The sequence below is a fragment of the Botryllus schlosseri genome, chromosome 5, assembly GCF_051294905.1.
Source record: "Botryllus schlosseri isolate E-star chromosome 5, Bs_hap1, whole genome shotgun sequence".
NCBI lineage: Eukaryota > Metazoa > Chordata > Ascidiacea > Stolidobranchia > Styelidae > Botryllus > Botryllus schlosseri.
The window spans coordinates 13590858-13602924 of NC_137240.1; the positions used below are offsets into that span (position 1 = coordinate 13590858).

General features: G+C 41.6%; 1 protein-coding gene across 1 annotated transcript; it reads right to left on the reverse strand.

Moving 5' to 3' along the window:
- LOC145439093 (fibronectin-like) lies at nt 1-11560 on the reverse strand. The gene is made up of 15 exons (XM_080316575.1): nt 11402-11560; nt 10374-10483; nt 9780-9933; nt 9322-9533; nt 9153-9262; nt 6568-6694; nt 5504-5666; nt 5302-5439; nt 4646-4768; nt 4344-4588; nt 4187-4286; nt 1242-1353; nt 1010-1173; nt 871-938; nt 1-802 (listed from the first exon to the last, which is right to left on the reverse strand). Exons 1-15 carry the CDS (start codon nt 11493-11495, stop codon nt 662-664), a joined length of 2061 nt encoding a protein of 686 aa, XP_080172701.1. The 5' UTR covers nt 11496-11560; the 3' UTR covers nt 1-661.
- Between the last annotated feature and the right edge of the window lie 507 nt (nt 11561-12067).

Here is a 12067-nt window from a genome sequence, read left to right on the forward strand (position 1 = left end):
TTACATATTTGTATCTTGCTTTGTATTTACTTCAGCATGTCGATGATAACACTCGACAAGGCTTCATCTTATTCATGGAAATCGTGCACAAACCACGAGCTTGATCGGTCAAGTCCAATGCTATACGTCCGCATATCATATATCATAACAAGAATAACGACATAGTGTAAATGACCATAGTAGACGAAACACCATGAATACCAAAACAACGACAACAATAAAATACCACTGTATGCAGGGTTGCCGTAGACATGATCATTGATCAATTAAGGAGAGCCAATAATTCGGAGTAGCCTCGCCGCGAAATTTTCACAGCCTCATTACCAGTTGAGTGTAATTATTGTATTGGTGTTCTTATCCGCCCATATAGCTATTCTGACCTGTGGTGAGCATTGAGCAAATGACAAATCAGGACATAAGTCCTTGATACGGACAATGTAGTTTTATAATACATTGTCATTCAAAATACCGTAAGGACAAATCTTATAAATAAGGACGGTATGGCAACCCTGGTGGATAATTACAGGTCTATCGAGAAACAAGCTGGTTATTTCACCGGCATTCCACAGTAGGCACGACGACAATATATTTTCTTTTGCCAATCTTTCGTGGCGACATGATTGTATACATATTAATTTGTTGGCATCCCTTTTCGTCCTTTTCAACATTCCTCATCACTAGCGGGAGTATTCCCGTTCCGGCAGCATTTTTGACTCTTGCTATCGTACCATCTTGTGAGGCAGCACTCTTCGCTTTCTCTATCGCTCTTTTTCAAAAGTCGATTGTGACAGCATATTTGGTTCTGAATGACAGTGCAGAATACACATTAAATCAAATCAAATCAACAGTCACTGCGGACTGTATACTTACATCAGTGCTGTATAACTTGTTGTGACAGCAAGCGGTGCCTTCGACTCTGCGTCCGTCGACACGGCGAGCTGTAAGTTAGGAAGCAGATGATATTTACTGTTGAGTTGGTCGGGACAACATGGAACACGCTGAAACTTACGGCAAAGTGGTCTTATTATAGTCGGACAGTGCGGAAGAGAGTCGGGACATCGCGGGTACACGATGATCTTTGCATTCATATCGCTCTCGCACGGGTTTGCTATAACGAATTCGTTTGTGGTGTACACCGACACGGCTCGGCGGACATGTATCGTTGCATTGTGTCTGCAACAAGTGATTACACTTGTTATATATAAATTTCCTGATGATGTCATCAACCCTTTTTGACATACATTGAGAAATCTGGAATTGTGATGCGCAACTGATTGTCTTCGATGGGCGTGATAATGATTTTCCAGTATTGCACGAAACTCCGACAACGCAGTACTGATTCACCATTTCTGTCTGTAAGTACAATATAGTTAGCCATGATTTATCATCCTTATAGGGTGTGATACAGAAGTTTCTTGGACATATCCCCAGTCACACGCTCCAGTTTCTCCATGCCCCTATGGTGGGGTTACTATATTTCGGAATCGGGAAAGGAGGACACTACTCTTTACAAATCATAACAGTCAGATTACTGCTGATTCTAAAATTTGTACTAGAAATCTTGTTGTGTTGACTAAAACAAGTTATCTTTCCGACTCGACTTTTGCGTGGTGTTGACTAAAAAAAGGTCAACTTGCCAGTCCTACTTTCAAATGACCCACTCGTAAACATTTGACGGCATTTATGGCGTTTTCTAGCAGTGAAAGCTATAAAGGAGGACGGATTTACAAAAAGGAGGGCATTTGGGCATTCATTGTGTCGCGTGCTGAAATGTCGGGCAACCTATATATTCTGTTTAGGCATCTCCGTTTGGGTCACCAATAATCACAAATCGCCTATACACGTGCAAAATAAAGCGGTGTGCCGAATAACACGTCCTGTTGCGGCGTTTGAGAAGAATATAATTATGATTATTATGGAAAAAAAGTGGCGCTTTCAAACTATGATGGTTATTTGCGCCACGGTCAGTATACATTCAATGAAGCGATCGGAGAAAACCAATAGATATATGTAGAGAAATAATTCGCAGGAGAGAATAAATTCTATAACTGGTATAGTTAGGCAATGGAGGCTCAAAAGATTTTGTACAGAGAAAGCAACGTTTTCATTGGCACAATGATCAATCAAAAAGCGGCGATGAAATTCAAGTTTACGACATCTCATTAGTAAATGCGAAACAGTGTCCGGGACGCAGCATAAGGAACACAAAGAGGAGTCGGCCCACCCAATCTTGAATAAGTCAGAGTTAAGGCGGCAATGACCTGACCGAAGAAGAAATGATATTCAATCATAATGACGGTTGATTGTGTCAGGGCGGCGGTTGAAAATTGCCTTTATATGTGCAAAATAAAGCGGTGTGCCGAATAACACGTCATGTTGCGGCGTTCGAGAAGATTTATTAAGTACTGTAACATTGCAGCAACATTTTAGGATAGCATCCTCTCAGGCGCGCATATAGGCTACCTTAATGTTTGATCACAGATCAGATCGTATATTCAAAACGGAAGCTCTAATCCAGCCATATGCAATCAAAATATCGCCAGGTGCATTAAAGACATCGATAGATATTTTAGTATGACGCTATTACAACATCATTCAAATTAGAAATCGCGTATATATCAGCACAATAAACACATCAGGATCATTCCATCGGTAGAGGTGCTAAACCCAAGACCTAACCACATTTTATGTGACCCATGAGGGGGAATAGGAATGAGCTTTTTGTATGATACTTTTATCAGACTGTTAAATAATTTCTCCTAAGATCTTTTACTGGATATGACGATTAGGGCTGGGCACAATGATTCGAGTACTCGAATCTGAATCGAGTATTAATTCTAATGATTCGAGTCGAGTAGTAAAATACTAATTTTTCGAGTATTTAAAATATACGCTCCTCGTAACTGAAAGTTAATTTACTAACGAGAATTATAGAGTTGATACTATTTTCCACTGAGGAGGCCTTGAAACCTTGATTGGCCGTGTCGCAGCATACCGGACACAGTATGAAGCTACGAACGTTACTGGAAATTACACATTCTCGAAGTCATGATCATCTCACAACATTATCAAGAAGTGCAATGAAATCGGTATGGTCGAAAAAACACTAAAGTATCTTTAATGTGATGGATAACAGTCATTATGTTCTTTGTAGTGGCATAAAAAGTACATATTTGAACTTCGACATAGTACATTCTGTCGTGACGTCATAATAAGTGATACTCGATTACTCGACTCGACTCGAAGCTATTTACGTGATTCAGAATCGAATCACACAGGTACTCGATTTTGCCCAGCCCTAATGACGATATGCCCTGTTAAGGCCCTGTTACTCATCACCTCCGGCTATAAATAGGACTCGCAAAATGGTTTTCGCTGGTGTCGCGTCATGTTAATTATTCCGACACTTCACGCATATTAAATGTGAATTTCAGTTTCATAACTGCCGATTGGCTAATCGTATATGATACATATACATAAATTGTATGTAAGCGCTTCAATAATCTATACATTTTACATATTTCACATACACAAATATAGTCAGTAACGTAGTACCTCTACTTCTTCGAGGTAATCAAGTACGTTTTGCCTATACCTGCGCTAATTCAAGGGCTTTTATTTGTCCAGATTACTGCCACTATACTACGTGAACATTTTTTTCACGCAGAACCACATATTCTGTTAATGTGTAATGTTAAAGTAGAAAGGGGTTTTGGTATGGGAGTGAAATTATCATGAAGACATAGCTCCGTATGATGCTAACTGAATAGTGAATATATTTCCGAAAATCGCAGTAACGTGTATCGCCATTAGTCATTTTGCGTTAGTCGCGAAGACGCAGATTGTAATTAGTAAGGTCCATTCCCCTTCGATCGATTTCTAAAAGTATGTGACTGCTCGATCGAAGCTAATTTTTGAAACTACTCATCCTTAAGTACTTTCCAGGTCTTCGTTTTCTACTTCCGCCTGAAGTAGGCTAGTTTATCACGTGTCTCGGAAATCACTATAGCCTACTTGTAATTAATTAGAAATATGCATTGTACTTCTACTTCTGTTTGAGTATCTGCGATGACTACTATGACCATTTCGCACATACATAATTACATAAATTATAGTGGAGGCATATTTGTCTGTCACACCAACCTGCTTTATAGGATAATCAAAACACCACAGTTACGTTACTCACCACCGCAATAGGCTGGCACAATCACAGGCTCGCTGAGAACATTGTTGCTCCGAGTTCGAACAGATACCGATATGACGCGCCCGATCGCCGGGATGTTAACCTGTAAAAGGCTAAAGCTTTACATTTCGGATACGATTCAACATCAGTAACTCATTACCGTTGCCGAGGTCGCGTCGGCAGGCAGCACCAAAGGCCCTTTCGGATAAGCTGGGCCTTCCTCGAAGACGTGCGGAGAATAATCCACAACAAAATTTTCCCATAAGCCAGTGGTGGGAAGAGGCCACGATAAGGTGACACGAGAATATTCAGCCGGATTCCAAGGCACACTTTCATACAGTGGGGAGTGTGAGTCGTTTAATCCGACATAACTGCACGCGGCCGTAATCTCCGGCAGTGCCGGTTCTGTAATTGCGCGCAATGGTCGTAATGCATCTCCTCTCTACTGCCTCTGGTACTCACTCGTTGTCTGTTCGATTGTAGTGGTTGTTGTGCTCTTTACTTCTTCGTTTTGCGGGCAGCTCGTGGTGGTCGTTACGCTATACTTCAGACCGGGCGTCAAACCGTCAAATGTGACGCTTGATCCTGAATACAAGTTTTTATATTCCACAAATCATATCCGACTGACCCGTTAAGTTTCCACATCTCAAAAAGCCCATAAAGTTTCCGGTTTTGTATTATTAACTTAAACTTTAGGGTGCTGATTATACGCTGGCTAATTTAATAGTAAAGAACTGATGACGGTCATATGTATATTCGACTTGATTGCAACATCAACCTTCCATTGCAGATTACTAAGTTAATCATTCTCCATTTTACTGGTATTTTACGGTTAGCAAAAGAACGGATTATTACAAATTACCACATCAAAGGGTGGTGCTCATAAACACAACCTATATACTAAGACACGCTTGACATGTGGAACCAATGTATCTGTGTAGATACCTCGCTACCACTCACTATTATGGGTGCGAACGACGAAATTCGTACCAGGAATACTAGCTTGTTCGATTTCCCCCCTACCCTGTGGCGAGAATGTGGAAAATCCTTACAATACATACTTCAGCACCTATACCACCTACTTATACAATGTACAATCACACCTTGTTGGGTCTTACCATCCGTTCTGACAATTCTTCCCGAAGGATTCAGCCGCAATTCGTACTGCGCGTCGGCGCCTGACGGACTCCGTAAGGAGAAAGTTATCGAGGTGTGGGTGAAGGATGACACTGACACGATCACATCGTTGAGCGGTTCTGAAAATGAATAAACCGCGTCACAGCGTAACGCAAAAATCATCGATCAAATCAAACTGCGCACTTGTCAGAACGGTGACACTTGCCGGAGATTCACTTCTGACACCGTCCAACAGCGAATATATTTCGAACTCGTACTCTGTGCACGGCGTCAATCCCGATATGTTGCGTCCTAGTCTGGTTCGATCGGTCTCTTCCCCCACGATAATCGTGCTCTCCGTAACGATCTGAAACAGATTTGGTACCCTTGCTTGACTGGACAAGGAAATAATGTAAGACGCATATGAGAGAAAGGCTAATCCCATTAAATAATTGGTCACAGGTCATACGACATAAAATGTCCCGACGAGTAGGCCTATATGGCTTTGATATCGTATATTAGAACTAAATCCTCATCATTTTTACTTCACTGCCTGCAGTACATTCCAAAGTCCAACGAGAGGGTGTAACGCGCTACAAGTCGGCTGCAAATACCAACGAAAACGTAGCCTTCTCGAAATATTACCCAAGACAGCAGGAATGAAAGTTATCGTCGAGGTGTACGAGGCTTTGATCAGAGGTGACCAGTAACAAAGTAGTTCTACTTTTCGGAGTTCTCAAGTAGGTTTTGCCTATACTTGCACTCAAGTGGTTGTATTTTTAGATTAGGCCCACTTCCACTTATGCAATTTTCAGTAAAAAACGACATACTTTTTGGAATTTGCATTTTGTGAAGTGAAAAATAGTTTTGGGAATGTTTGCATCACCTTTATGAATGAAATTTTGATACCAACAACCACGGTAACTGAACTTATTTTCCAAAATGGCAACCATTCTTAGCGTAAGTAGTCGTGGAAAAGCCCCCTGCAATTTCCAGAGCATAGTTGCCAATGCGCCTTTCGACCATATGTACCTTTCAAAACTAATCACTTGAGTAGTTCCCAGACATTTCATTTTCTACTTCAACTTGCTTTAGGTTTGATATGCCTTGGAAATCGCTACTTATACTTGTACTTGAGTACCAACCATGACTATTTGGACCGCCTCTGGCTTGATAGGCAATAAACGGTACAGTTGTGTATATAACAATAATATTATTATTATTATTATTATTATACAGAATCTATATGTGAAGCCGATTGCAATTACCTCAAAGTCATCGTACTCCCCTTCGGGAGTTCCCCACGTCAGCTCTACGGAATTGGTTTCCTCTTCGAACAAAACCTCAGGCGGGGCGCTGGGCGGTAGGAATATATCTTTCGATATCCCGTCGCTCCTACGGAATATAACAATTGGTTTTGCGGTGACGGATAAGATTGAGCGAGAAATCAATCGACATGACTACGGATGGAGAGGAAAGGTTTGCTGAGAACGATGTCAACTTCATGCTCGGTAATGTTCGGGCTTTCTACAAACCGGCGGAGCCATGCAGAGGACGAAAGGCAACTTTGCCGCCACCAAATTATGGATCTTGGCATTCTAATGTCAGGAATGCTCACTTCTCAGTAGCGGCGTATCAACAACGTCACGGCATGGTTTCAACTGCAATTCCCACAATTTGCTTTTCTCTGTACAGTGTACACTCTTCGTCGTTTATATGAAACTCAGTATCCTGTAAGCCAGTGATTCCCAACCTTTTTCCACCCACGTACCATTTTGAGGTTTTATGCAGTGCTCGCGTACCACCTATATAAGTTACGCGCGTTTCCACCATTTATGACGTCATACTCACGTATTTGACCTATGCGAGGTGTATTAACAAATTTTATTAAACTAGGCCAGAGATTTCAAACATACGGCCCGTGGGCCGGATCCGGCCCGCCAGACGATTTTTTCCGGCCCGCATAGCAATTCTGAGTACATTGAAAAAAGATGATATTATCCATCACAACCACAGTAATAAACCAAAGTACAAAGTCCGCGTTGACAGTTAAATATCTTGTATTCACCACAACGCATGCGCAGGGATAACGCCTGATTATGACTAAAGCAGGGATGGCCAACCTTTTTGCCATTCACATTTCGATTACTCGTGTAGCCTACGGCCGCATTCCAGGGCATAGTCGTAATGAGCGAGCTGGACGCCAAATGCCCAGGTTAAAAGTGTCTTTATCCATTTCTGGTAAACTCCGGACTAATCTATTTCATGGTAGGCTTACTATGCGCACCAAAATCGCGAGTGGTCACTGGTAATGTTAAGGAAGGAAGTGCTCACTGCTCATAGTCGTCATAAATTATGATGCATCTTCGGGTGGGCCAATTGGTATTAGTCACTCTGTAGCAAGCTTTTATTTTTTGACCTATCAGGATTGTTAGTATAGTGAGGAGCACACGATTCCGAGCTGATAATTCCATGTGAGGCGCATCATTTTCCATTGATGTTCGCATCTTTATTGTGGGGCTCTCAAATCGAAAAATGTAGTCGCATTGAATCGCGCGCAGCGCGAAAAAAATTTAAGATTAATTAAAATTTTTCAAGAAATCGGGAGTCAATTCGTAAATTCGAATTGCATGTCGACGGCCGCCAACACATACTAATTGAATTGCGTGTCTACGGTCGCACAAATTCCCTCTTACGGTCTTAGGTTGGCCACCCCGAGAACACTGAAATATGTCTACTTGTATCGCCGGTAATGCCATTGTATTCAACCGAACAAACATCGTATTTTCGCCAATTTCATTGCTCGCAAATAATGGTGTTGCGACTAGCTAGAATGACACCCCTACGATCCGTGTGTTATCTATATATGCTTGATAATAAAGTATTCCAGCGAGAAGCAATGGCACGAGGCAACATTTTGGATTCCGTTGACTGGTCCGACCCGCGAGCGAGTTCATGACTTCGATCCGGCCCACGATGCAATTTGAGTTTGACACCCCTGAACTAGGCATTATCACCCAGGGTTGATGGGATGTATGGAATTGTTTTTTCACCACTAGTCACAAGAAGAACAACATAATGAAATAACAACACACATTCAAAAGTCAATTTATTTAATGCGATGGCTGCATTTGTTTCTTTTCCACTAGCTTGTCGATACGTGGTATACGTTTGCTTACAGCGCATCGAAAGTAATATATGGGCGCAACAAGTCGGTTTCATTTCTTCGACTTGATAGTCATCGGGGATGAAAATCCTTGCTCGCATTCCCACGTATAAGGAAAAATTAGCAGCTGATGCGGAATAACGTGAAACGATGGCTTCAAAAAACTCAAAATCAATCTCACATGTAGGCTACTAGTAACTCCCTTTGGTCGAAAAAAAAACAGAATCTACTCGCGTACCACCTGGAAGACCTTCGCGTACCACTAGTGGTACGCGTACCACAGGTTGGGAACCACTGCTGTAAGCGGTTCGACTCTCTTTGATATCGAACAATTCTGAGCGTTATTCAATGTTTTACCGGGCCACGTTAGGTCGGAATGGAATGCTCACTTATCCCACACTGTTTCTGTTATCTTTATGTATTTATACCGATTATCCCTATCTTCAAACATGAGCATTATAGGATCATATAGGGGCTACAGAAAATGCAACGCTGACATGCTCAAACAAATTAATGCTTATGTGCGACGCAGTTGCAATGTAACCGCAGGGGGGATTGTCTGACAAGGTGTATGAAATCGAAACAACGAAGTAACAAACTATATGATCTTTCACACGTCCATATGGAGTGGCGTAATCTGTATTATGTATGTACACACTTGCAGTCTATTCTGCAGGAATCACCAACCTTAATTCACCAAGATGACCTTGTCCGCATGTAGTCGCATATACTGTGACCGTGTATGTCCTGCCCGGCGTTAAGTTAATAAATTGGCGAAGCTCGGCGCCTCTAGCAACCTGACAATATCAATAACAATCAGCCGATACTCAGTGAACCACGTTATATTCGATATTACTTCCCCATCTTCTCCTGGAGTCGCAGTGAGTCCGTCCTCATCACTAATCTCGGTATGGTAACATTCTGATACTCCATCATTGGGTGAATCCCAGCTCGCTTCTACCCCGTGGGTTTCCACTGTAAATTCGGTGTCACCAAAGTAGGGACTTTCCATAGTCAAGACCAGCGTGTCGAACGTCCTCAAGGTCAGACCATTTGGTATCAGGGGCCCTTGAAAGAGAAGGGGAGAAATCAGCTCTTTACATCGGTGGCAGTTCCAATTAAATACATTTCAAAGATTCCAGGTTTAATGATTTCCGGCCGACGAGTGGCCCATAAAGCGACGGATGACTTGGCATTAGCTATGTTAATGCGCAATTACCGTGATATTAGGGAAATGCCCGTTAGATTCCATTGCTATGTATTTTCCAGGAGTGACTATAAAAGATTGACAATAGTTTTAGCACTCAATCTCACGTGTGTCTTGTCTGATAGTAGCTGGCTCGCTGAAAGATTCGCCTCGGACCATCCTGACAGTAAACGTGTAAAGAGTGCCCGGTGTCAGATCAGTAAATTTTCGCCTCATGTCTCTCAAGCTGTAGTCTTCGACATTGCCCTCCTCGGGTATCATCTGTCGGGTGAAAATGATGATTACCATGAAGTTTGTCAGGCTGTGGAATCTCCGAATGTCTGGCATATATCTCGTAAAAGGACAGACCTATTGGTAAATATCTCATGCGAAATACGACTCAACCTATATGACCATTGTAGAATGCATCGAATGGAAATTTGCCATCGAACATTCCAGAAGAGTGGGCTATATTAGGTAGCATATAGCGCTTCATAAAATCTAAAATGAGCCTCTTAGTAAGTATGGCATTGAGTCCAATGAGTAGCTTGATAATGATCTATGTCATGCTGTTGTTTAGTAACTTTTGACTTATTACATTCATAACTAGTAGGAACTGAAATGACCAGACCGTTCTCACTACAAAAGTAAGAGATATCATCAGCGAATGCGCAATTTCGAAGTGATAGCGAAGGCCCGGAGATTGAAAGCTGACATATTACCTCAACCACGAATTCATCATACAGTTCATTGGGTGGCATGGTCCATATCAGCGTGATTGAGTATGGTGTCACTTCATCGATTGATAGAATCGGTCGTGGTAGAACCCGCGCTGTGGTATGCAAAGCAGAGTACTTCAGAAACGATACATTTTAAATGCCCTGAACATGACAGCGAACGACATTCGCCACGCCTCTTTCATCACTTTATAATCACGGGATACTATGATTTCTGTTTGGATTTATGGTCACGACAGCGCTATTTATAAGGCATAGGTCCTGTACGAGAAACCCTGGGTGACTATACCATTTACTGCAATGATGGTGCATTGAACTGCGCGTCCACTCGATACGGATGTAGCTTAGGGTTACCATATGTCCTCTTTTAAGAGGATTTGTCCTCTTTTTTGACTTTTTTGAAAGTGTCCTCGGGGGACGCCCGTTTGTCCTCTTTTTTGAAAATTTAGGTCAGATTTAGAGCAAATTGCGAGTGATATGCCGTAAATTAGCACATAAGTGAGGCTTCGGCGGGTATTTCGGAGTGAAAAACGGTTATTTTAACTCTGGGCGGAAAGATGACCTTGTTTTTTAGTCAACCGATCATAAAGTGGGAAAAATTCACCGGTTTTTGAGAATTCTTCTCCGGTTTTGTAAGTCTCAAATTTCTGAAAAAGTGTCCTCTGTTTAGATTTCCAAAATATGGTAAGCCTAATGTAGCTATAGTGAACGGAAATATACGTAATATAATCTGTAACTTTTATCTAACCCCAGCTCTTCTTGTTCTCTCATATCAATCATAAATAAGCGACTGTGGCATGCTTATGGAAACTAATTTTATTACTATATGTGAGGCGTCCGACACAAGCTGTCACCTCATCGCTCAGAATTTCATTAAAATTTGGCGGCTGTAAATCTGTAATAGATGGCTAATGAACTCCCATCCCCCTCACATGAAAATTACAATTTTGTACATAATAAATGCTGTGAATAGACGATGTATTTCCCAAACTGCAAATACGAAACGGCCTTACCTGAATCTGCTGTCGTCACAAACATTATCAACACGAACCAATAATTCAGGCGACCTATTCGTTTCATTGTTTCAGTAACAATAGGCCTACACATTATTATATTAAATGGAACGCTATTCCTGAATAATAATTTATTACTCCCATGAATGAACAGCTATAATTCGACGAACACGCCTGCTACTGTCTAACTAAATTGACAGCTGAATATTCATCGGAAACTCAACTCAACAAAGTGATATCTCCAATAGCGTTGTCAAATGGCAAGAATTCCGCCGTAGGCATAATTGATGCGAACAAATACCGCAGAATTACATACTTCGCCTTGACGTCATATTAAAGAAAGACGGGTTCTTACATTTCAATAAACGCATCTAAATGGGCGCGACGATGTGGACAGCTACTGCAGTCGCGATGCTGGAAAGTTTTTAAAATGTGCAATCCACCTTCAAGATAACCGTTACGAGTGAAACGTATCGCATTACTCCGCAATCTCTTGCACCATGACCTATGGATGGCCCTCACGGAAGTTAATAAACGAAACACTTCATTTCAGTTAAGTTTGGAGATTAGGCATATTACATGTATTAGAATAATTAGATAAAAGGCTGGTAGCTTCACCTAAATATCGTAGTTATTCTATTAAAATTCGACATTCTTCGAACGTGT

Bases quoted from the DNA above. Each gene is read 5' to 3' on its own strand.
- LOC145439093 (XM_080316575.1), bottom strand. From the start codon at position 11,495: ATGTGTAGGCCTATTGTTACTGAAACAATGAAACGAATAGGTCGCCTG. The intron at 1,354-4,186 runs GTGAGTAACGTA...TTGTACTTACAG, and splicing joins TGTGCCAGCCTATTGCGGTG to ACAGAAATGGTGAATCAGTA. The intron at 1,174-1,241 runs GTATGTCAAAAA...CACTTGTTGCAG, and splicing joins ACAATTCCAGATTTCTCAAT to ACACAATGCAACGATACATG.